The sequence below is a fragment of the Amblyomma americanum genome, chromosome 1, assembly GCF_052857255.1.
Source record: "Amblyomma americanum isolate KBUSLIRL-KWMA chromosome 1, ASM5285725v1, whole genome shotgun sequence".
Lineage (NCBI taxonomy): Eukaryota > Metazoa > Arthropoda > Arachnida > Ixodida > Ixodidae > Amblyomma > Amblyomma americanum.
In genome coordinates this window covers 228,752,909-228,779,825 of record NC_135497.1, presented here as the reverse complement: position 1 = coordinate 228,779,825, position 26,917 = coordinate 228,752,909, and the positions used below count along the sequence as shown (strand labels likewise).

The 26,917-nt window shown below is 44.4% G+C and overlaps 2 protein-coding genes across 28 annotated transcripts in view; both read right to left on the bottom strand.

The window, feature by feature from the left end:
• LOC144114742 (uncharacterized) overlaps nt 1-26,917 on the bottom strand; it is a 201,130-nt gene that overhangs the window by 61,701 nt on the left and 112,512 nt on the right. The gene's annotated exons all lie outside the window — the stretch shown is intronic.
• Nucleotides 1-26,917, bottom strand: part of LOC144114734 (uncharacterized) — a 391,960-nt gene that overhangs the window by 351,568 nt on the left and 13,475 nt on the right. For 15 of the 27 annotated variants that reach the window (XM_077648637.1, XM_077648640.1, XM_077648646.1 and 12 more), the window contains 8 exons: nt 24,749-24,813; nt 24,149-24,254; nt 19,273-19,443; nt 17,620-17,701; nt 13,779-13,848; nt 10,940-11,020; nt 6,013-6,093; nt 3,563-3,643 (listed from right to left, as the gene is read on the bottom strand). In XM_077648637.1, the coding sequence (XP_077504763.1) occupies nt 3,563-3,643; nt 6,013-6,093; nt 10,940-11,020; nt 13,779-13,848; nt 17,620-17,701; nt 19,273-19,443; nt 24,149-24,254; nt 24,749-24,813 (737 nt within the window). The remainder of the gene's footprint in view (nt 1-3,562; nt 3,644-6,012; nt 6,094-10,939; nt 11,021-13,778; nt 13,849-17,619; nt 17,702-19,272; nt 19,444-24,148; nt 24,255-24,748; nt 24,814-26,917) is intronic. The other 12 variants (XM_077648651.1, XM_077648653.1, XM_077648652.1 and 9 more) reach the window with 8 other exon arrangements.

The following is a 26,917-nucleotide window of genomic DNA, read 5'->3' as shown; positions in this document are numbered from 1 at the left end:
TCACGCAGGTAAGTAATCGATGATAAGCTTTCAGGGTTGTTGGTCAGAATTAAGTCCACAGTATTTGAAGATCCGTGAGCGACGCGTGTCGGTTCGAGCACCATTTGCGTCAGGTTAAAGTTTAAGCATACATCTACGAATTCTCTTGCTTCAGGGTTACCGGCGGTTAGTGGTCCTACGTTTTGCCAATCGATGCCAGCGTAGTTAAAATCGCCTAAGAGAACAATTTGCGCACCAGGGTGTTTTTTAGTAATTTGGACTAGTGCATCGTTCAGGTTAAGCGCGAATCCTGGGTAGCTGTTGGGGGCCCTGTAGCAGACGCCAAGTAGAACTGTTTCCGGTGGAGCGCAACATTTTAACCACAATATTTCTAGATCTGAACTAATGCCTGCAACTACAACGCCTTCTAGAACACTGTAGTTGTAACTGTCAATTCGTTGCACGTTTCCATGCCGCCGACACTGAACTCCCAGGCGCGACAGCTGAACCGATGCCATCACGGTGCGACGGGAGCACGCCGCTGCGAGGCATATGGTGTCAGGCACGCCTCCCGCCTGGCGGGCGCGCGGGCATTAAACATAAAAAATAACACCAGATTAAGCATAGCAGAGACGTAGTAGCGGATTACCGTACGACTGCTGTGTATGCAGTGGACCCACCCGGCCATGCAACAGGCACTGCGCGTGCATGCGCAGCCAGCATACAGTAACTCGGTCCACGCTACGCTAAACCTCTATTATCAAAAATAAATACTGCAGCTTTAGATAATCACATCTTCCCCACATGTCATATCTGCATGGAACAAACTGCCTAAAAACATGGTTGACTACACATCTGTGGAAGCGTTTCATGCATTTAATCCATCCATGGTGCACAACGCGGCGATAGCATCGCTGCCATAGCTTGCATCATTAGAAGCAATATGGTTTCGCGACATAGTGGTGTGAGGATTATCGTGTAGATAAGCAGCCAGGCTTGTATCCAAGTGTGCCCCCTCCCCCTTTTCCACTTGGCAGTGCTCATCCAAATGCCAGCACCCCCACCCAGCACCACCACCACCATCAAAAAGAAATTACCTTGGGCTTCTCCAGAAAGAAATTCCTGGCTATGTGCCTGTAAGCAGCATTGAGCCAGTATCAGACATTGCTTGACCATGCTTGAGCTTGGGTTGCATTACAAGCTCGAAATGAATAAATGCTTTTAAACTGTAGTTTTTCGGGGCTTTTTCTTTTTTCGGCGGGTTTCTGGCAGCGTTTACCATATATATGCGATAAGGGACTAAACTTTTTTTTCGCAGTTTTGGTGCTTTCCGGCGTTTACCCGAAAATGGAATTTTAGAGTCCACTTTATATAATAACTTTATTAACCGCTTTATTAAACCATACAGCCTGACGTTGTATTTGACGCGTACACGGGGGAGGCCCTTACCCGCATATATACGATATGAGTATATATGCGTACATTGGTCACATATGCGGTAATAAAAGAGAGAAAAAAAATAAAAATTGGTTTTGAGGAAAGGAAGTGGCACAGTAACTGTCTCACATAACTTGGTGGACATCCAGATGTGCGCCGTAAGGAAAGGGTATAAGGAAGGAGTGAGAGACAAAAGGAAGAAAGACGACCCACCTGGCGATCTTTGATGTGCATTGACATCGCACAGCACACAGGTGCCTTTCGCGTTTCGCCTCCATCCAAACACGGCCGCTGCGGTAGTTTCAGGTTTCTCCTGACGAGGGGAGGTCCTGCGGGATGCCGACCCATGGACCGGCGGTCCCTGCTTTGGCAATGACAGGGCAGCTTTTGCTGACCCTGCCTGACCCTGCATAGGCTCGGTGGGAGCGACCTTGGCAGGTGCCGGAGTGCTGTGTGGTGCTACGCCCCTGCGCACTACATCAGCGAAGTTTTGTATTGCTGTGAAGGAGAATGTGTTTGTAAGCGCAAAACGCCTTCTCGCTTCTTTAAATGAAAAGTTTTCTTTTGTCTTTATGGTGATTATCTTTTTCTTCCTTCCAGGACGGACACGCCCTGGAGTATGCAGCATGTTCTCCTTCACAGTTTGCACAGCGCAGGGCTGCATCACATACATCAGACTGGTGATCATTCGAGGCACATTTTGCGCAAGTTTTGCGACCGCGGCACCTCTGTGAGCCGTGGCCGAACCTTTGGCAGTTGAAACATCTGCGAGGGTTTGGTATGTACCGTCTTGCAGTGACTTTCAAATATCCCACGTCGATTGTGTCGAGCAGGGTGCTGGCGTTGAACGTCAGGATTATGTGTTTTGTTTCTATTTCCTTGTCGTCCTTCCGGACTTTGATTCGGTGGACATCTATGACGTCTTGGTCGATGAGCCCTTCGAGCATTTCTTTTTCAGTTATGTGAAGAAAATCATTTTAAGATATTACGCCTCGGACAGTGTTAAGTGAGCGATGAGGAGTCACGGAGAGTGGGATTTCCCCTATGGAAGTTAGGTTGGAGAGCTTAGAGTGTTGGACATTATCACACAGTTCGAGCAATAAGTCGCCGCTGGCCATTTTTGACAGCTTATAGCCAATGCCTAAGGTTTCAGTCAAGCACTTTGACACAAGGAAAAGGGATATAGGAAAAGGGATATTATTCTTGCTTGTTTATCTTGTTGTTCACTGTGGCTCACATGATATTTGGGAAAGTTACTTTTCTTTTTTGAAAAAAGTTGTCTGTCTCGTTCCACCATGTTTTGAGAGAGCGATCAGGTTTTGAAAGTTGGGGAGCCATAAAAAAATTTAGTTTTTCAGTCACAGTGCCAGCCACCCAGCATGAAGTCCAACAAGGGGGACAGGACAGGAACTTGATAGCAAGTCCTGCCCACGCCAGCTGTACACCTCAACTATAACCAAATATGACGCAACTCAGGGTAGTTGGTCACACAAGGTTAACCCTCGCAGCCAGGAAAAAAGGAAAAAACCAAGAAACGAGTAGGAGATAGGAGAGTTGTGAGAACGACATAGGAACGTGAAAGATGGAGGGGAGGATAGGAAAAGGCGACTGCCGATTCCCCCCGGTCGGGTCAGGCCGGAGGTGCCGTCTACAGGAAGCTGGGGCCAAAGTGGTGTGTTGCCTCCGCCGAGGGGCCTTAAAGGTCCAAACGCTTGGCATTGGCTCAACCACCAGGATCCCCCTTTCCCCGGACACGACGATGCCACGCACAGCTAGGCGCAGGTGCTCGGGTTCGTGGTGACGCAATGTTCACCATCATCCCCTTGCGGGGATGTCCCTGCAGATGCTCGGGAACCCGCGGTGTCGCCACTCACCGACGCCTGCAAGCTGCAGACGCCCCCCTGCAGGGGAAACTATCAACAGACGGAGCAGAAAGTAGGTTGAGAGAGTAATGAGGCCAGTACACACAACACAAAAGGTTGACAAGACTCAAATTTTCAACATGTGTATAACACTTTGGCTCCAACTTGTTAAACACGTTTTGTAAACCTTTTTTTTAATGTAGAGGCTAGTCCAGCAATGCTTTTGCAAGGAAAAACAGCCTTACTGCCCCCTAAGATTGCCTAAGATAGGAAGCTGTAGTTACCTTGGCTGACTTCTGCACAGAATTCTCCGGTGCGCCTTTGTTGTTACTCTCCTGTTGCTGCACTTGTTTGGACTTCTTTTTCTGCAGAGAAACAACAAAAATCTCATGAGCCCCACAGCAAATACTTTTGTTGTGTTTATCTCAAAATGCCAGCACCCCCCCCCGCCCCGCCCTTCTCCCAACACCACCACCAACACCATCAGCAAGAAGAAATTATCGTGGGCTTCACTGGAAAGAAATTCCTGGCTACGTGCCTGTAATCAGCATTGAGCCATTATCAGACATTGCTTGACCATGCTTGAGCTTGGGTGCATTACAAGCTCGAAATGAATAAATGCTTTAAACTGTAGTTTTTAGGGGCTTTTTCTTTTTTTCGGCGGGTTTCTGGCGGCGTTTACCATATAATATGTGATAAGGGACAAACTTTTTTTTTCTCGCAGTTTTGGCGCATTCCGGCGTTTACCCGAAAACGGAATTTTAGAGTCCACTTTATATAATAACTTTATTAACCGCTTTATTAAACCATACAGCCTGACATTGTATTTGACGCGTACACGGGGGAGGCCCTTACCCGCATATATACGATATGAGTATATATGCATACATTGGTCACATATGCGGTAATAAAAGAGAAAAAAAAATAAAAATTGGTTTTGAGGAAAGGAAGTGGCACAGTAACTGTCTCACATAACTTGGTGGACATCCAGATGTGCGCCGTAAGGAAAGGGTATAAGGAAGGAGTGAGAGACAAAAGGAAGAAAGACGACCACCTGGCGATCTTTGATGTGCATTGACATCGCACAGCACACAGGTGCCTTTCGCGTTTCGCCTCCATCCAAACACGGCCGCTGCGGTAGTTTCAGGTTTCTCCTGACGAGGGGAGGTCCTGCGGGATGCCGACCCATGGACCGGCGGTCCCTGCTTTGGCAATGACAGGGCAGCTTTTGCTGACCCTGCCTGACCCTGCCATAGGCTCGGTGGGAGCGACCTTGGCAGGTGCCGGAGTGCTGTGTGGTGCTACGCCCCTGCGCACTACATCAGCGAAGTTTTGTATTGCTGTGAAGGAGAATGTGTTTGTAAGCGCAAAACGCCTTCTCGCTTCTTTAAATGAAAAGTTTTCTTTTGTCTTTATGGTGATTCTCTCTTTTTCTTCCTTCCAGGACGGACACGCCCTGGAGTACGCAGCATGTTCTCCTTCAGTTTGCACAGCGCAGGGCTGCATCACATACATCAGACTGGTGATCACTCGAGGCACATTTTGCGCAAGTTTTGCGACCGCGGCACCTCTGTGAGCCGTGGCCGAACCTTTGGCAGTTGAAACATCTGCGAGGGTTTGGTATGTACCGTCTTGTATTGACTTTAAAATATCCCACGTCGATCGTGTCGAGCAGGGTGCTGGCGTTGAACGTCAGGATTATGTGTTTTGTTTCTATTTCCTTGTCGTCCTTCCGAATTTTGATTCGGTGGACATCTATGACGTCTTGGTCGATGAGCCCTTCGAGCATTTCTTTTTCAGTTATGTGAAGAAAATCATTTTCCGATATTACGCCTCGGACAGTGTTAAGTGAGCGATGAAGAGTCACGGAGAGCGGGATTTCCCCTATGGAAGTTAGGTTGGAGAGCTTAGAGTGTTGGACATTGTTACACAGTTCGAGCAATAAGTCGCCACTGGCCATTTTTGACAGCTTATAGCCAATGCCTAAGGTTTCAGTCAAGCACTTTGACACAAGGAAAAGGGATATTATTCTTGCCTGTTTATCTTGTTGTTCACTGTGGATCACATGATATTTGGGAAAGTTACTTTTCTTTTTTGAAAAAAGTTGTCTGCCTCGTTCCGCCCTCTTTTGAGAGAGCGATCAGGTTTTGAAAGTTGGGGAGCCATAAAAAAATTTAGTTTTTCAGTCACGATGCCAGCCACCCACCACGGAGTCCAACAAGGGGACGGGACAGGAACTAGATAGCAAGTCCTGCCCACGCCAGCTGTACACCTCAACTATAACCAAATATGACGCAACTCAGGGTAGTTGGTCACACAAGGTTAACCCTCGCTGCCAGGAAAAAGGGAAAAACCAAGAGACAAGTATTAGATAGGAGAGTTGTGAGAAATACATAGGAACCATCATCCCCTTGCGGGGATGTCCCTGCGGATGCTCGGGAACCCGCGGTGTCGCCACTCACCGACGCCTGCAAGCTGCAGACGCCCCCCTGCGGGGGAAACTATCAACAGACGGAGCAGAAAGTAGGATGACAGAGTAATGAGGCCAGTACACACAACACAAAAGGTTGACAAGACTCAAATTTTCAACATGTGTATAACACTTTGGCTCAAACTTGTTAAACACATTTTGTAAAGCTTTTGTTTAATATAGAGGCTAGTCCAGCAATGCTTTTGCAAGGAAAAACAGCCTTAGTGCCCCCTAAGATCTCCTAAGATAGGAAGCTGTAGTTACCTTGGCTGACTTCTGCACAGAATTCTCCGGTGCGCCTTCGTTGTTATTCTCCTGTTGCTGCACTTGTTTGGACTTCTTTTTCTGCAGAGAAACGACAAAAATCTCATGAGCCCCGCAGCAAATGTTTTATTGTGTTTATCTCAAAATGCCAGCACCCCCCCCCCCCCCCCCCCCCCCGCCCCTCTCCCAACACCACCACCACCACCATTATCAGCAAGAAGAAATTATCGTGGGCTTCGCTGGAAAGAAATTCCTGGCTACGTGCCTGTAATCCGCATTGAGCCATTATCAGACATTGCTTGACCATGCTTGAGCTAGCTTGGGCGTTTACCCGAAAACGGAATTTTAGAGTCCACTTTATGCAATAACTTTATACCATACAGCCTGATGTTGTATTTGACGCGTACATGGGGGAGGCCCTTACCCGCATATATATGATATGAGTATATATGCGTACATTGGTCACATATGCAGTAATAAAAGAGAGAAAAAAAATAAAAATTGGTTTTGAGGAAAGGAAGTGGCACAGTAACTGTCTCACATAACTTGGTGGACATCTGATGTGCGCCGCCGTAAGGGTAGGGTATAAGGAAGGAGTGAGAGACGAAAGGAAGAAAGACGACCACCTGGGGATCTTCGACGTGCACTGACATCGCACAGCACACAGGCGCCTTTTGCGTTTTGCCTCCATCCAAACGCGGCCGCTGCGGTCCGGTTCCAACTCGGGTACTCCTGCTCAGTAGCCGAGCACCTTATCCACTGAGGAAATGTACATATTGTTTGAAGCGGCAGCTAAAGGGTCATTTGAGCTAAGTTAAACAGCCAAAATTAGCACTCGAAACGCGTTTTCGACTAGCGAAGGGAAACGCTGCGATCGAGTGATACAGCAGATGTCAAGAAACGTTAGCGAATTTTTAGCCACTTTGCGTATTGTATCCAAGAATCGAAAGTGCAACTGTGGAATTTTATTTCCATATTCTGTATTAGTAGTGTATATTACCCCTACCCCTATCCTTTCTTACTACCGCTTCCCTTTTCTTTCCCGCTACCTGTCCTTTCTCTCATGCTAGCTGCAGCTCAGGTGCTTCAGGTTTTGATGGCAGATGCCGCGGCTAGCAACATCTTTTCCTTCCTTTGTTATTTTATTAAGAAATAGCCACTAACAACAACTGTGAAATTCGAGTCATTCATATCGCCATTCCACATCACGGTGTGGCCATAAATTTAGTTTAATCTTGATCTGGATAAACTGAAGCTGGATGAGAGCTGTAACAAACAGCTGCAATGCAGTGAAATGCATACAGGAATGAAAGTAAAATCTTCCATTGCTGCAAACGTTCACCATAAAATATCGTCATTATACTTCCCATCAATTTAGTGTTTAAGCACTTGCCTGCTTTCATGCTGCTGCAGTTTACTACGACGGTCATATAGGTAAACAAAGGCTGTGACTAAAGGTACGTCGGACGGACCCCGCACATTTTTTTGTTTTTCCCAAGTAGGTCGGGCGTATCATGACCAACGTGTTTTTAAATGTCTGGCCATTTGACGCTATCTCGGCATTATGCTCGATTTTGTTCCTGTTGCCCTCCTTTAGTCCGCCATCTACGAGGATAGTTATACATATAGTTGATTCAAGAATATTTACGCACACAGCCAGGAATGGTGTAATTGGAGTTCGATGTGCGTACTTCGAGAGTGCAGCAACTGTACTGCTATGAATGACAAACACTACGTATTACTACGTATTACTTACACTGTTTGCCACAGTTTGATTTCAACGTGTGAAATGCAATATTACTCATGCTATTTCCATGCCATCGTATGGGGCGCATGCATGTGCTTTTCTGCTGGGTGTCGAAATCTGCTTCATCAACTTGGAAGCTTGTTTCATTGCAGCGAGCCGCTGTACTCCTGTCGAAGTCAACTTTCTCCTTGCAGCTCCTCAAAGCTTTGCGAAGGCTGAGCTCCACAAACGCGAAGAAAGCAGTATGACGGGCATACATTGGACGTGACTTTAGCGATGGGACTACAGTGATGTCTGCCTTACCTTTAAACAGAATCGACTGGGAACATCGGACGTTCCATAAACAAAACTCCTAACAGGAATGCATTAACGAAACGGCTTCTGGCTTCAACAAAGAATGTCGCTGAAAAACACGCGGATGATGGGGCTGAAACGAACAGCTGATCCAAGACGCTTCATCACTGGCCTTTGCACTTTGTAATCGGTAGCAAGTACAACATGCTTTTTTTTTCGTATGTTCATCTGCCATGCTTGGGGGTGAACGCAGATTGCCGCTTGGAACCCACGTGCATCGGAGGTGGTGCGCTTGTTAGTGCTGCTATTCCTGGTTTAAAAACGGGCACAGCAAAGAAAGTTGGCAGCGGTTTGGGTTCCCCTCGATTCTGGAATTGAAGCTCGGATAGTGGTCAACGCACGACAGCAGCACTTCCGTGAAACCGGAGAACCGCATGTTAGGATACATTGAGAGGGAAGAAATCGGTGATCTGGTTCGCTACGGCATCTGTGGTGCATGAGCAGACCGGGTAATCCTCGGAGAAAAGGCACTGATTCTCTCTTGTGGGGAAGTCTGTGAGGTGCACAAAAGATCCGCGGAGGATATGTGAACACGGTGCGTCGACAGTGGCGCGTCGCACAGAGGAGCACTGCGCGTGCCATCCCAGCGTTGCGCGTGTGCACGTGCAAAGGGTGTGTGCGAAGTGACTGTGACAAAGAACATGGCAAGCGCGAGCAGCGGAGAGCTGACATGTTATAAAACCAAGGTGTGAAGGAAGACAGAGCAGCGAAGATGGGGTCATTCAAACGTGGAGGTGGCAGTCATTAGACGAAGGGTCCATGCTGCCTTGACCTCCTTTGGATCACTGACGCAAGCCTACTGCGGTCCTTGCAAGCGTGAAGGTGGCAACCGATGAAATGAGGATCCGTGCTGCCGAAAGGCACTCTAGGATAGCCTGCTTTAAGCCTCCGGCGTTTCGTGACGCCGTCGACGAGACCTGGCTACATTTTTCCTGCCGCTGCCAAGTTCTTCGGGCTGTTGATTGAAGACCACTGGCGTCTTCCTGCAGTTTTCTCCACTCCTAATACCACCTGGCTCTCTTTCACCGCCTCCGTCAACGTAACGCCAGTGACACGTCGCACTTCATCAACCAGCGTTCCGTCCTGTCTACAAGGCATCCCCGGTTCACCTGGGACGCAGAGTACTGGGTGAACTCTTTCCTTCATTCTGTAGTGTTGTACGCATGTTGATTGTGTGTTTTTCTTGTTTTCGTTTCCGTTTCTTATTGGCCTTTTTCCTTTAAATCATAAATACGGCTTCGTTTTGTTTTCTTTGATCTCTTTACTCTCTTGTCCTCTTGTTCGAATCTGCACGCGATAGCGCTCCTCTTCGGAAAGTCGGGGACGCGTTACCGATTCGCGAGACAGTCCTCTGCACACAATGCATACACGTGTCCGAACTTCAGAAGCCTTGTTACCACTCTGAAGCAGTCGTTCTTTTGCACAACCATAGTCGTAGACTGTCACAACGGCCACTCATAAGGAACCAAACTGGGCTAAGTAGTTGTTCACGTTGGCACTGTGAGCACCGTGTTGACAAAAATCGACAGGAGAGTACCTGGTAGCTGATGTTAGACCGCATTTCTTCTTCAGTTTCGTGTTGATCTTTCATGTTGGCCTCTGACAACACAGCGCACCGTGCAGGAATTAGCGTGTTCTTTTGCTATGGATCAACGTTGCCGTGCCAGCTCGCGAGCTTGCAGTCAACCTGACGCAAGCGCATATTTCTCATCGTCCACGAGAGAGACGCCACCTAGGTGGCCACGACTGTACCGAAAAACAAAGTGCATGCCCCAAGAATTCATTTCAAGAACCAAGACAGCACGAGGTGACAGCCTTTCATTCAACTTGAAAGCAAACTCTGGTGGCCGTCCTGCACTTGTCTGGGATGCACTTTGTCTAAAATGCTCGCAGGTCACCCTAAGGTTAAACTCCGAAATATTATATCAAGGTCAGTTATGTACCAGAGCTCGGAAATCAAGAGTTCTGTGCATGCAGATCTGCAGTCCACAGTTAAGCGAGGGGCATCGCGGACACGCCACAGCTATCGAGTGGCCGGGTCACCAGTCTCTACTCTGTGAATGTGCCTGAACCACATGAGCCTCTCTGGCTTCACGGAAGTGCTGCTGTCACTGACCACTATCAGAGTTTCGATCCCAGAATCGAGAGGAACCCAACGTGTGACCAACTTTCTTTGCTGCACACATTCCTCGACTGGATCGAGCAGCGCTAATAAGTGCAGCTGCCCAATCAAAGTGGCGTTCGTTTACTCGTAGTAGCGTTCGGCTATCACACCCGGCAACTACCGGCCAAATGTCCGATGCACGCGGATTACAAGCAGCCTTGCACCATTCCAGTAAGGACATCCCTACATCAAGAATGCTAAGTGGACAACATATTTTTCCCCAGTTGTCCAATGAATCACTTAATTTCACTTTACTATTTGCTTGTGCAAGCTCTCCCTAATGCAAGGTTTTCAATGTGGTTTTCAATGTGAGCCTCCTGTATTTACCCAAGTGTTGTATGGTGCTTGAAGTCCAGGCACCTTGTTTTTGTTCAGCCTGCTATTTGAATGAAACAAAAAACTAGACCATAATTTCTGAAGCTGCCACCTTTGGGTTGCGCAGCAGAAAGTAGCATGACAGAGTAATGTGGCCAGTACACACAATACAAAAGGTTCATAAGACCCAAATTTTCAACATGTTTATGACACTTTGGCTCAAACTTGTTAAACACATTTTGTAAACCTTTATTTTTTTTATGTAGAGGCTAGTCCAGCAGTGTTTTTGCGAGGAAAAACAGCCTTACTGCCCCCTAAGATTTCCTAAGATACGAAGCTGTAGTTACCTTGGCTGACTTCTGCACAGAATTCTTCGGTGCGCCTTTGTTGTTACTTTCCTGCTGCTGCACTTGTTTGAACTTCTTTTTCTGCAGAGAAACAACAAAAATCTTGTGAGCCTTGCAGCAAATACTTTTGTTGTGTTTATCCATGTATGTAGATATAGCCACATTAAGAAACTAGAAAATAAAACATAGACGATGCAGTTGATTTCTCTGCTTAGACTGCTAGTATCATGCTGTAGAGAGATGTAAAGACAACTCAAGATTGTGCAGCTGCACAACATTTGGCTCCGATGTCCACCTCTTTTGTAGCCTTTTTCACCACCTGAAAAGTGATGCAAGGAAGCTGCAGATAGTTTAGGGAGGCTGCGCACATTCTCTCATTCTTTTTCCTTGGTCCAGAAAATAGCTCATGATAGAGCTGGAAAATAATATTAGCTACCATTATCAGTACCACAGCTATGCACATGCACAACTATTTCCAAACAACTATATATATAAAACATTAAATTATGTGCTGAAAAATGTTATCCACGATATAGCCATATCAGGAACACCCAGCACAAACATAATGGCATGGACATTGTTCATTACTCAATATAGTAGCACAGTAACACAGGTCTCATTTGTCCTCCGATATTTGCCTTTTTTGTAGTAGCCTCAACAGCAACAGTCAGCTAAAAGCAGCAATTTTTGTTAGTTTAGCAATTTCAGCGCAATACCTGCACGTGACTCTGTGCTTCCAACTTGGTTTCTACTGGCAAATGTTTCTCGGGGCTTGCTATTATTGCTGGCAAACATGAAACAGCGCACAGGCCAAAATTCACATCCTTAACAAGATTACTGCCCCCAAGGCAGGAAATCTATTGAAAAATGGCCAATGACAATGGCTCATGCCAAAGGAGTGCTGTAATGCTTCGCATTCCTTTTCCCAAAAAACTTAGAAGAAAAAGGTTATTCATAGCTTTCCTCAAGGATCAATACAATGTGTCCAGCTGTCGGGCATAGCTACCTGCATACACTGAACCAGCAGCAGCCTAGTGCAGGATGAAAGCCTCTTCCAGTCATTTCCAGTTATTTCCACAACCCACAACCCCATTATTACCAAAAATTTCTTCACCTCGTCACTCCAGCCAACTCTCAGTAGTCCTAAATTAATTTTTAATTGGCCTGAACAATGTTATCTGTCTTGACGAGAAAAATGCAGCAGAGAAAAGATAAGCGAGTAGGCATCCTGGAATCAGCCAGCAATTAATAATGTTTGGTTTAGTTTATGGGGCTTAACATACCAAAGCAATTCAGGCTGTGAAGGACGCCGTAGTGGTAAGCTCCAGAGAATTTAGACCACCTAGGGTTCTTTAATGTGCACTGACACCGCACAGCACTCTAGCATTTCAACTCCATCAAAACACGACTGGCGCAGTCGGGATCGATCTTGTGTCTTTCGAGTCAGCAGCCGAGCACCACAACCACTGAGCCACTACGGTGACAATTAATAATGTCACAGTAGGTGTAAAACAGGCAGGGTCATAAATGGCACACAATCAGGCTGGTGCAGAATTGAAAATGTTTTTTGGGCAAACATGCATCCACAAACGGAAAACAACTTGGGAGCAGCGATATAGCAGCAGTGCACTCAGTGGTCATCGAGTTGGGAATGCCAGTCATTTTTTGTTGCCCTCAATTCAAAGATGAAGGACAACAGTTGAAATAAACCACCTAAAACGCCGGCAATTATCTCGAACATAATAGAAATGGCCGCATGTTTTTCAGAGCACTCTGGTAACACTTCCACAGCAAGTACAGTAAAAGCTCGTAAATTCGAATTCAGAAATGCAGACAATTCGAACTGCCAGTGCAGTCTTAGCTAACACCCATGTAAGTCTATGGCGCTGGACGCTCGCTAATTGGGGCGATATTGGTCTCGCACCGGTTAATTCGAACGGGCTGCCGAAGGATGGCCACGTCTAGGAATGAACGGCACGGCAAGTGGTCGTAAAAACAGCCCAACTCAACCCTGAACTACATGCTGCAGTGCTGAATGTGTACCTCTAACGTGCACGCAACGGCAGGACCAATGAAAAACGGACGGCCCCGTTGGCTCCATCTCCGAGACTTGTGCGACCACGTAGTTTCGGTTTCGCTTTTCCGAGCTTAACGCGAGTCTGCGGCAACAGCGGCTATCAGCCGCGAATTGGACAGCCAATCAAGACCAGCTGAGCGCCGTTTTGGACGCTGATTGGCGCAGCTGCGGGTTTCCCTTGCTTCCATCACCATGGTTCTTCCATTGCGCCATGGTTTCACCATGGAGGAAGGAAAGTTGCGCCGAAACTACGTGCTCATCACGTGCCATTCGCTGTTGTTACAGCCAGCTAAGCACAGCTGCTGGCCGTGAATGAAGCCTCTGTGAAAGGGCTCCACTGCAACCGCGCAGTACCGTGAAGGACGTCAGGGAGGCCCTTACCATTTTCGAGCCGTTCTGCTTCGACATGCACAGTGCGCACAATAAGGTGTTGATGGAAATGTGAAAATTATTCATCGTAGTGCTGTTCTCATCTCAAAAGCTGGTGAACATTGCCCACTATATTGCAGCAAATAAATCTGCCATGATGCAAACAGTTCCTGTCAGTTTTTCGCAAGGTCATTCGATAATTAGAACTTCGGATAATGCAAACATTTTTCCAGGTCCCTTGAAATTCGAATTAACAAGCTTTCAATCTAAGAAACTGATAACAACACATTTTGGATACCATGTGCAATGTTGAAACTCAGGCACAGCAAAGCTTCACTGCAATAAAAATTTTAAAAAGTTCTTCTGTGTTAACTTTCGAAGTTTAAGCTATACCTTAAGCTGTGGCAAGCTTGGTGTTTTTTGCTTTTCCTCCTCGACGGTGGTGGCTGGTCTTGTATCCAGGCTGCAATACATCAACATACATTTCAAGTGCCACTGTGGGTTTTCTACTGAAAGCGCCACTGTAATTATAGTCTTCATTGACTTTGCACCATCAAAAGCTCTAGCTATAGAAAGACACAAACTTACCACTGACAGTGGTAGCCACAACCAGCAGTTGTAATACTGGTAAGTCATTAGTGATTACCACAAAACATGAAATGCTTACTGATAGCTACCCTGCAGTACTTTCCATGACAGAACTTCCCTGAAACTTTAGCGAGTCTGAAATAAGCTCAAATGGGCCTACAAACAACATCAAGCGAAAGTGCTCCCCAAGTGTAAAAATTCTGCTCTTACGAGCAGCTTGAATGACTCTTGCAACAAATGGGAAACAGCAAAGGCCTCATTAAACCAAACTGTTAGTGTTATGTATATTGAATTCAGGCTACATTTTTAAGTAAATTAAGCACTGTGATTTGCAATCCAGTAATTCATGCCGTCTTTTGAGATTGTATGAAGACATGAAAAGACAGCACCGCTTTGCTGAGAAAAAAGACCTATAACCTCTACCTTCACCGGAAATTGAGAGTACAATGCCCCATCCTTCCACTCGTTGCTTAAGAAGTGAATGTTACAAATCTGGATATTCAGCGAAGGACAAAAGAAGCACAGCGCTGCATCACTAAAAAGCAAAGGCCTGCAAAACGGAGACTGCTCAAACAGTACAGTGGTCAAACCCACCAGCAGGCATGAATCCAACCCTTTAACATTTAATTTACCACTGGTCACAAAATAACAGTTCATTTCGCCACTGAGAGTAGGCGTAAACAGGAAATTCATAGCAGTGGACAGTTCACTGTACACCAAGCGTCATGAAAAGAAACTGCATGTGCAGGGTTTAGACTTTGCTTCTTTTTTTTTTTAATTGAGCGGGCCTTCTGGTATTTATTTTGGAATGCAACTTTCATTGTTTTTTGGCAAGTTATTTACTACGAAACAGTTTTTTTTTTTCCCAGTCAAATATATCATGTCCACGTGCAGTGAAAAATGACGCAGAGTTTTATATTGGCCTTTTTTTTTTGAACGACAAGCTCATATAGTAGCCATTAACACACAAATGGCCGTATTAAGAGCCGCACTCAAAACCATGGTACTAAATTCCAAAAATAGCGTTACTTCAGTGAGTTCCCGGTTCCAGCACTTTCTTAATTTCCATCTGGGATCTACTGTAACTGGTACTAAATAGCCAGCTGTTTGTGTCATGCATGCCATAAATACTGCCATTTTTCGGCTAAAATTGAGTTTCAAAAAAAAAAAATTGCCATACTTTTATCAGTGTTTTTCAGTTCAAACCAAATAGTCCAACGCTTAATTATGTGTCCATAATTTTCATATTGCTATTGCTAGAGCATGTTTTGTTGTTGTGTTGTGTCGGGCTTTAATAGCACATAGGCAACTAAGGCCATCATGCACCAAACGCAAGGTTTGTGTGTTTGTATTGAGGGAACTAAAACGATTTAGCATCTCACAATTCCTTTAGCAGCTTTGCTTCCTTAGGAATGTAAAAACGTTAGAAATTTCAAAAAGTGCTTTTTTCTCCCAGGAGTAACCTAGGGTGCAATGGGATGTGTTCATCATTAAGTTGTGGGGAATGCTTTTGTCTTAGTCATTAGAGCTTAGTGCTTGAACATAAAATGTGGTTTATAGTTACCACTTCTCCACGGAATTCACATGTAGGTTTGTCTTGTTCTGTCAGGATGAAGTTATGTGTGAGGTATGTGTGGCCTATACGAAGACGGCACAGAATCACTTCCTTGAAATGTTCCTAATGGGTGCATGACTTCCATTCACCTAAAACTGGCTTTAACAAGTGTAGTTTGTTATTTACTTTGGTGTTACAAGCAGACTGCCATTTTTTCCTGAATTTCTGATGTACTAGGTTCATGCAATTATTAAAGGGCATATTTACTATTTTTATTCGCTTGCCATTTGCTTGAGAAGCGCAGAAGCCTGGTTTCTCACTCCCTTTTATTCCATCATGACTCGGTACCCAACACAGTTTTATGTTTTGTCCTTAGGCTACGGCTGTTATGTTGTGTATGATGCCACCAAGTAGCGCAGTGATTGCATTTCTAGAGTGAAGAGCTGTAAGTATGCTTAGGAAGTCTCCATAAATGATACTATTTGCAAGGCTCTCATTTACTATTTTTTCTACGGCTACACAGACAGCGTAACATTCAGCAGTGAAAATAGATGCACACTGTGGAAGTCTTACTGTTTCTTCCCATTTCACTCGTATTACTGCATTTTCTACATAAACATCCATGTTTGAACCATCAGTATAGAGGTCCAAAAAGCTACTGTCCATTTCTTCGAGTGCAAGGAATTCTTGTATAATATGTTGTTGTGGAGTTTGCTTTTTACGGAGCTGTTTAAGTGTGAAATCGCAGATTACAAGAAAATTGTACCATGAAGGTAGTGGGTCTCGTCATTGGGCAATGTCGCGCAGTGTGTTCTGCATGCAGAGATTCTAGGCACATCTCTTCGAACAGCGAGACCAATGACCTGGTAGCTTGAGGTTTGTTGTTGAATATTATTCTAGAAGGACATTCTGTTACAACCAGATAGCAGATGTGTTTTGGTAGCGATCTTACTTTAAGGACATATGCACACGTTAGAGCAGTTCTTCTAATTTCAAGTGAGGGTTCATTTGTTTCTGCACAGAGTCCGACTATGCGGGATGTCCTGTATGCACAGCATGAGAAGCGCAGGCCTGAGTTGCGTAGAGGATCTAATTTTTTTAGGTATGATGGTCTCGCTGAGCCGTACACAACACACCCATAGGAGGAATGTACCAAAGAGCGATAAATGTGCAAAAGACATGTTCTATCAGACCACCAATGCTTCCTTGAGAGCATTTTGAGTATGTCTAATGATTGCGAGGCTTTTTTTTCTTTAGCGTGTTTATGTGAAGCAAGGACGTGAGCTTTGTCAAATGTTATTCCTAAAAATTTATGTTCTTGTTTAACTGGTAGTATGGTTTCTTTCAAGTGCAGGGTGGGGTCCTTCTGCAAGCTTCTTTTGAGCGAGAAAAGAACCGCTACTGTTTTTTGGGGGGCAGACCTTAAACCCATTTCTGTCAGCCCAAATCGCTAGTCTGTTTAATGTTAGCTGTATCAGTCTCTCACAAGGTTGATAAGCTGGAGGATGTGCACGCAATAAACCTTGGAATTATTCTGCATATGGAATTCATTTTCATAACAAATAGTGCAGTGCTTAAACGCACCCCAGAGGTACTCCATTTTCTTGAATGAAGTCCCTTGGAAACACTGAATCCAGGCATACACGAAATGAACGGCTGGACAAGAAATCTTTCAAGCAGTTCAGTATCCTACCACGAATACCTAAGTCAACTAGGTCAGGGAGAAGCGACTGCTGTAGCTATTGTAGCTATCCTCCTCTGTACCTCAACTGGCTGGTTAAATACCACAACTCGGAACCTTCTTCATGACAGCTTTTGACATCTTTGATGACAAAGGGATCTTCAGTCTTGCTCTAGTGTGCTTCTGTTTTGTAAAATACGTGTCCGGAAAAATGCAAGCACCTCAATGCATCTCATGGTTAAAAATCTATTACTGGTCACTTCTAAACCCAACATTTACCCTCAAATGCAAGCATGCCTTAATAGGCACAATGCATTTGCGTTGCCAGCACAAATGCTGCATCTTGCAAGTCTCAAAACATCTTAGCATGCCAATATATATTTGCACTGCTTGCAGTAAGAATCACATACCCTAGTGATGACTTCAGCACTGTGGCTAACATTGGTGGAATGTACCTAGCCACAATAGCATGTGCAGCAACCATACAGTCCTCTAAAACAGATGCAGAAATGAAAGGTAGCAAATAACTGTCTCTCATGCAGCCAAAATTTTAGTGCTATTGAACACAAAGTGACCTAACAACTCCACTACTACATCCTCACTGCTTTATTGAAAGTCTGGCTTAATGTTGTTAAAAAATAACTACATTATAATAAAGCAACTGCAAAAGCAAATTAAAAAGAAAATGATCAAAAGGGAGAACTGCATCTCTGCACCCTTAAAGTAACTAAAAATAAAATGACTGAAAGGGAGAACTGCATATCTCCAGCCTCGGAGTAACTCAATATGTACATGCTATTTCCAGATTCTGAAATAACAAACTAAATAGAAACAGACAATCAAAAGACCTTATTTGCTGGGTTTTTGTATCTAGAGTCTTATGTATTAGCAAATGTAATGAACACATACCCTTTTTAAGCTTTATGTCCAAAACATGACACGGTTGAAAAGTATATAATATTATTTTACAAATGAGAACCGCATATGGCTCTTTGTACACAGCGAACGGCAGTGGCAATGTCACTGTAAAGCCGCACACAATATTAAACAACGCACACTACTGCCTTATAACATTTTTCACACATTGCCTAATTGAAACTGGCAGCTGTGGTATGTGCAGGCTGGTAGTGGGCACTAGTGCGCTTTCTGATAGACAAATAATATTTATTCATGTCTGATAGGGAAGGCCTGATTGCAATTAGAACGGAGTGGTGTGTTTAGTTTACTATAGTGTCCACACCTGCACATATGTAATATAATTGAAAGCTCTTGCAATTTGCCCACTGGTTGGTAATTAAATTTTCTAGGTGAGCCTGGACCACCTGGGTAATTTTACTGCCTGCAACGCCACCCTGTCTCACATGGCCCTACACTCCATAATGTGCCATCAGTGGTTGTAACCCAAAGAAGCCTGCACCATAACAATTTTAAGTTGTACAGGGATCGGGTGCTCTCAGGAATGTGCCATTGCAGTCCCATAGTTCCAATGAGTTTGAGAGCGAGCGCTCTTGAAGGAAAGGTACATCTATCCCTGTCGCTTCTTCACCATATGGAAGAAAGCAAGAAAATGTTCCTCTATTTCTTTTTAGGTAATAAAAAGTCAACAAGCAAAAGGTATTCAAAACAAAAAACACAAACAGCATGCTCATTGCATACATTCTTTTTGAAATGGGGGCGGAAGTTTCTTACTCTTGCTCACATGTGTGCATCATTGGCAATACACAAGGGCACCACACACAAAGTCAGCTGAGTGAATAACCAATGTTTGAAAAGCTGGGCTGTGTGGTGCAAGCTTCTTTTCTGTAAGCATTGTAAAGGCACGACTTCGCCAATAAAATGACAGGACACGACACCCACTAGTGAGCGTTATTTTCATTACAAGTGCTTCTGAAGGACTAGCAGAACACTGCCTCTGAGAATTTAATACAGCTGAGTCACTGAAGTTACAGAGATGCCCTACAGCGCACCATCAGGACAGATAATCATGGGTGGCCCGAGTGGTGAACGACATCATATAGCTTCCTTAACTAGGAAACAAGAGCGTGGGAAATAAGAAGTCTCACCACTTGTGGGCTGAATACCACCACTGCTGCCGGCACTGGCAGCACTGGAGCACGCAGCTGGGGGAGGAATGCCAATCGACTGCAACCTGGCAGCCACAGCCTTCACTTTCTTGGTAAGCCATGCAAGGCACTTAGACTCATTGTAGCAGTACACTTGGTCCTTGCCAAGCCCTGGCAATATGCACAGAAAGGGATGAATGAAACAAATGGGTCTGCATACATCAAGGGCAAGAAGGGTTGTTCTGAGGCAAGTTTGTGACCAGCTACAAAAAGTGCACCATGTGTGACCAACAGCCAACCCACATGGACAGCTAAAGTCTAAGAGCAACCAAGGCAGAATTCTTATAAGTGAAACATTGTGCCACAACCATGCAATGGTACCATCCCACAGCGGTGCAGAATGAGTCTGTAGCCTTGCACACTGACACATGACCTTGTGGACAACCCAAACTAATGCTAACATTTTATGACCTCTACATATAGGTCTGCATGACCATGGGCTATTAGCACTTGTGTTGGACAGGCTGGGTAATCTGCAATGCAACTTTTGGCTACCCCATAGCATTGCCCACCAAGAAAATTGGCTCATTCAAATTCACTCACAAACTTTTTTCCTCATCCACCTGCTTACTCATGCTCACATTCACTCACAGCTGTGAGTGGATGTGAGCATGGGTGAAGTTTTCCACATGTTTTCGGGCGGGCAGTGCCCTTTTTGATTTCTTTTTTGCTAACAACAGAGGGGATGAGACATTTACTGGCACGAACGACAATGCTTCTGTGTGGGCAAGGTGGCTTTTGTTCCAGCTCTCCTCACTTAGCATTGCCTAGTGTTTATTCTTCAGAACTCCCCCACCAGATGCAATATAATGAGCCAATCAGGGCTGTGTTGGCCTCTTTGGCCAAATTTCGTAGTGTCGCCGCTCGAAGAAGAAGGTTGCTAGTCGCATATCGCTTTCATGGCATGAAGCCATTTTACATACATGTACTACCCAAGCTTGCTGCTGAGACGGTGAGTGCTTTTTATCAGTGATAGCATAAGCTAGGATAGCTTCTCTGCAAGAAAGTCTAGCAATTGAGGCTGACGGCGTCTTAAGCGTCTACAATAAAGTTTGCCTCAAGGATGGTGTGTCTGCCAGTCTGCATAAACACAATGGATGCAGCACGTGGTGACCAAATATTTTGGCCACATGGAAAATAAGAGTGTTTTTCCAAATATTGAGGCTGTGTCTCTTGGGTAAGAGAAATCACTAGGATCACAACAGTGGTGAGAAGAAACCGTAGTACCATACAGGCTGGCAGAACTCTTTTCCATAATCATTTACTGCCTGAGTTCCAACCAACATAAGATAAAACCGAGGTAACTGGCTGTGGTTCTACTGAGGACCGGAACAATGAGATTAAGAGAAATGGTTTTGGCCGGATCTGGGGCTGAATTCATCAGCTTTCTCTGCGAGTCAGTCAGTTGTTTAATAGTTCACCTTTCAGAAAAGTTTTCCTTCAATAACACATTTTAGTAGCAATGAACCTGCAAGACGTCATCATGCCCTACCATCAGCTTACCTACCCTCAATGCCATCCAGTCGAAAACTTACCTCTCACACTAACATCCACTCCCTCACATTCATGCATACACACTTGAATCCACTCATTAAAACTAGCATCTACTCACATTCATGTCCACTCATGCTGGCATCCACTGACCCACTCACTCAAACCCACACTCATGTCCACTCAAACTGACACATACATTCACATCCACTCCTATCTACAGACTTATCAACTACACTTTGCCTTGTGTGAGAAAATGGTAAACAATGGGTATGATGGGCCGAGTAGTGTCAACAGTTAAACACATCCAGCTTCGGGTGCATAAATCCTGCTTATGAATCATGTCTTTGCTGTGCTGCTTCCCTGAATCCTGAAGTCTCGAGTAGCTTTTTTGGGATATGTTGTGCGTCTGAATATGCCAAGGTAGACGTGCACAGTGGTCCAGGAATGGCATCCAACTGCTTGAACATTGCTTCTTTCATGCCCTTCTATCATTCAAACACAAAACTGCCTCATGAATGGCTGTCTGCAGTCTTTGCACTCGCAAATGTTGTTTATGGGCACCGGGCCCAAATCATTTGCTTCAGTGACTAGTTTTCATTTTGTGTAGCTGTAAACGAAAGCTCCAGCATGTCAGCTAGCATCAAGAATGCATACTAACTCCAATTAGACAGCTATAAAACCAAATGATGAAAAAACTTGTACATGTCGTTCACCTTAAGAGTATGACACATTAGCAATAAATAAGGGTCCCACGGTCACGTGGGGGTCCTCTGGCACGACCTTTTGATAACATCAACACACTTGTTGCCATCACAGACTGCTTTGTTATACATCATTGTCCATATTAATTTGTGATGCTAATTAGTAATCTAAAATAACTAACTGCTCCAGTAATGTAATTAGCCTACTGTGTGGTGTAAGATGCTTGCACAAGGCCTCCATTCACCTCACTGAACAAATGTTTCTCAGTGGTGTAGAGGTAGCATGCCCGGCTACTGACCGAAAGGACAAGCAGCTCGATTCCACTTGACCATTTCTCTTTTCAGTAAAACTGCTTTTCTACAACACTGCCTTCTCTACCAATAAGGATTTTCTACCCACACCGATATGGGAGCTTTGATGATATGACATTAAAATAAAAAATTTGGCATAAAACAAGGCAATTAGCGAAAATTGTCCGTGACTGCCTTCAGTACCACCAATTTTTCTGCAGCACTCTGTGAAGCAATGTACTACAAAAATATTTTGAATGTCACAAATCTCGATGTTATGTCATCTGAGCGCTAAGAAAATGCACTGTAAAAAAAGAATAAAATCAAGAAATTGATTTTTTTGTATGAAAAAGTCTCGCCCCACCTTAAAAGAAGATCAAGTATTACCGCTAATTATTTAATCCTTCCACAAGACCATGCCCCCCTCCAACACTTGGAACACAATGAGGTGATTCACGCTGAATATAGAAATTACCCAAGACGGGAGCCAGTGTTTTTGTATAAATATACAAAAATCCTGTGGTTCCTTGGCATGGCAATACCACTCTCAATTACTGATGGTCAGCACCAGCACTTGGGAGTATCAGCTAGGTGTTAACATACTGACATACGCACGTTCATTCATTCCACAGCATAGTACAAATGGAAATAAGATAATGTTTTTGTGTAAGCAAAAAGAATAGTTTTCCTTTCACATATTGCTAAGCAAAATAAAATAGATTACAAGCTCAGTGAGAAATTAACACAGAAGTGTGTTCACCCCCTCACAGACACAGGTAGATTCAGCAGTCTACGAACACTGCCTGTTACAACAGAAGACATTGAAACAAAAGCCAACAGCTCCAGCTTACTATCTACACACACGACTTTAATGTACCCCCTTTCATTGTTTCGCATATTTGAGAAACATTAGTGAAAAAAAAAAATTAATAAGCAATTACTTACTTTTAGTGCAAAAGCAGGAACAGTGTCACAATGTGAAAATGCCAACGTTTGTCTGCAGCCTCGGAGAGCTAGGCCTCCACCCTCTAGAAGTACCACTCACATCCCTGCCTCTCATCCACCCACTGCCATCCTTGATCCACCTCCTCACCTCACCCCACTCCCACCCACCTTCACCCTCCAGAGGTGCCAGCCACCACCAACCCAGCCACCTCCACCCTCCACAAGGCCTCCACCCATGAGAAGCCCATGCAGTAATGGTATGAAAAAGTGACAGAAAAATCAAATTCAAGGACAGTGGGAAAGCCAGCTGCCCTCTAGAAGCACCACCCACCAGCCACCTCCCCACCACACTCCCGTAGGTAGAGGGGCTTCCCATCCACCCACCACCATCCTTGACCCAGCTCCCCATCCACCCACCACCCTCCAGAAGCACCACACTCCAAAAGCACTGCCCACCTCTGCACACTCAACCACCCAAAAAATTCTGTCGCATGTGTGAAGCTGCAGCTTAGAGTAAAAGCATTCAACAGAGTCAAAGCATGAAAGTAGTCATTGGGGGTAAATTAAATGCTTGCGCAGATTTGTCACATCAGATATCTGATTGTAAAAATGAAAAAAAAAATGAAAATTGGTTTCTCAGGAGCAAGAGTGGTGCAGTATCTGTCTCACATCACGGTGGACACCTGAACCGCACCGTAAGGGAAGGGATAAAGGAGGGAGTGAGAGAAAAAAGGAAGAAACATGCCGTAGTGGAGGGCTCCGGAATAATTTCAACCATCTGGGAATGTTTAATGCGCACTGATATCGCACAGCACACGGGCACCTTTTGCATTTTACATTTAATGAAACACAACCGCCACGGCTGGGTTCAAACTTGGGAACTCCGGCTCAGTAGCCGAGTGCCCTGACCCCTGATCCACCCAGTAAATTTTTTTCCACGTTGTATCCAACTTTTGTGACACTGATCACAAATCAAATAATATTCTCAGTACTCAGTGACCACACAGAAATATTACAGGGATGGATTTATGGGTCCATCTTGGAAGGGGCAATTGAAGGGGCATTCTTATTTAAGCCAAGGTTTCTTGGATTTTTTTAAGTAAAAAGAAAAGGGGGGTTCAGCATAGTTTCTCACTTGGATGAAGGGGGGAACACCCCTCCTGTAAATTTCCTCCTAGCAGATTATGTGACATACACCTCTTAAGGTTCCTCCAATAGTCTGCTTTCAATGCCAAAGGCAAAGAGCATTGTTGGCAGACATGCTCCACACTAAGCCTATCCAAAGAACACATACCAATGTAAACACACGGTTTCAATGGTAAAGCACTCAGACACTAAAGTGTACACATAGTCCACATTGCTTCCATAATGAAAAGCAGACATACCTTCAACATCTGCAATGTGCTGCATGCGATCACTGCAGGACCGGATGACTTTCAGCAACAAGCAGTCCTCCACAATATCCTTGAGTGGCCAGAACCTGTCATTGTGCTAACAACAAGAAACTAATTTATTGTCTTGATTCTGAGCTGAATGTATTCAATAAAACATGTGCACAAATGATTTGCACAAGTGTACAAAGTTCAACTAGTTGGCATGAATTCATTGTCAAAAAAGTATAAAGGATGGGACATGAGATATGGCACGAAAACAACTCAAGTGTTGACGACCAAATGATGTTTTGTGCCACAAGCACCCAATATAAGCTTAAGAAACACCGGAAAAAGAGTCATGCAATATTGCACACCCTCCCTAACAATTCACATGACTACTTCTTTTTCTTGTGTTTTTTGAGCTTCCCTTATGCACCTCCAAAAGTGAGGCATTAGGTGATAGCCGGCGCATGTTGCCTGTAGGCATTTTCCTCTGTCGTCCTTTGCACTGATCCAAAAATGCTCAAGTGGCTCTGCTGCACACTGCAGGTTTGTTAAAGAATTATGCGAGCCTTCATGAAATCAAGACATGGTCTGTGATGAGTACATTACCTTGTAGAGGGGGGCCAGAGCAAAGAAGAGGGCATCTACTGGAGTGGCCATGTACACTGGCTGATCTGTTCACACAAAGAGTGAAACACACATAACAATATGGACACCTCGCAGAGAAGTGCACGAGTGAAAGAATCACACAATGCTGTGTAAAAGTATGTTGGATAACATGAAGAAAAGGGAGCAGAGCTATAAATAAAAATCACAAATAAGAATCATCTGCCATGACACAATTGCCTCACAACAAAGCAGAAGCAATTTTTCAATTACTCCGAGCTGTGCTTTGTTTTCTGGCAAGGACCATAAGCCATGCACAGTACCGAAATGTCATTATATGCATTTAGACTAATGAATGGAGTATCACAGGGGTAAACTGCCACATACTGACAATAGCCCTAGTTCGTTACATTTAAAAAAAAAAAGAAATGATGTGACAAATGGAAAAGAAAGCACATGAAAATTGGCATGCAAAAGAAATAAATTCTCACTGGTATTTAAATCTCTTATTTCAGTTTTTCAATAAAGGAACACTCTACTGCTGCAGATAAGTATAAAAATACTGGCATATCCTTATAGACCTTTCCCGATGATGACAACAGCACAGGCGGAACTCACAGTTCTGGCAGGAGTTCATCACTTAATTGGCCAAGAAAGTAAGGCCAGAACAGAGAGATGCGCCATGTTGTGTTAAAACTGTGCCTCTCCAAACAATTGGGCAACATCGCCTGGAGTTGACAATGACACAGTGGATTCCTCGTCTTCAATCTGTGCTGTTCTCCAGCACGTCTCGCCGAGGCGAGGAAGCTGGAATGGAACCTGGGCAGCTGACGTTCAGCCGTTCACTTCGTCAAGCCGCCTGCCACTTTAAAGTCTCGTGGCCTTTCTGGTCTGTTCCAGAAGCATTTGTTTACCCGTGACAATATACTGCACTTTATGAATAGGACTAAGTGCAATAGATACCATTTTTTTCAAAAACTTCAGGTGCTTTAATTTTTCTTTCTCTTGAAACTAGTCACTGTTTCTTGCACGGCTTAACCATGCTTTCTCAATCTCTTCTGATGTTTTCAGAAAGGCAGACTGCCACTCTGCTGCCATGACACCGTTTAGGCGGCATCGCAGTCGTCATGTCCTTTATTTATTTATTTTTTATTTCAGAGGTACTGCCAGCCTTCGCAGAAGGCCTTTGGCAGGAGGGAGCATACATGGTGAAGAAAGTACAAAAAAGCGCTAAAGATATGATAATGATAACAGTGGTGTCATCCGCCTGCTTGAGCAGATTAACACCGAGAAGAAAAGAAAAAAGAAAAAATAAGAAAGAAAAAATGCTTTGTACAAGCTCGCGCTGTTCAGGCATATAGAAACAACACTGGCACATAACACAAGAACACTGGCATCAATAGCACGCTTTAGTAAATAAACACTAACGGTAGACATAAGCTGATCCATCAGCAATGACAATAATCACAACCACAAAGCAATATCAATAGCGGGAACCAAAAACGCTTAGGTTGAGTTAACTTATGCACTTCAATTTTGATAAAAAAGATTCGACAGTCGGGCATTCCACAGCGTCACAAGGCAAAGCGTTCCACTGACGGACGGTTCTCGGCAAAAAAAAATTTTGAAAGGTATCTGTTCGGCACATATATTCTTTTAAGTTTTTTGGAATGGTTTGATCGTGTACATCGCCGTATAACATGTTCGATATAAATGCTACTATCTATACCTAGCTTACTATTGTAAAATATAAAATTGCTTAAGCTGCTTTTACATGAATGAGAATTCATCTTGAGTATGTTTTTCAAGAGGTCTTGAGAAGGAAAGTTGTGACTCATCTTCTACTCTCTTTCTTGATGTTTTTGCACTTTCCCTCAAAAAAGTGGAGTGGGGATTGACTTCTGTCGCATTCATGCAAACGTGACTATAGAGTCCCTACAGTAAGATACAACTAAAAAAAACAGCAGTTGGCAACACTGGGCCACTGTCTATGGCGTCCCGTAATACTCCGCTAGCTAATCGTAACAGTAAAAGAAATCAGCTTTTAGAGCACAGCTCTTAGGTGCCAGTTTCCACATCATTGTCGTCGGCATTGTTGGCTTAGTCGATGTAGTTCGCATAACATGTCACCTGACAGGTCCATAGGTCACCCTGTCATCTGTCACCTGACAG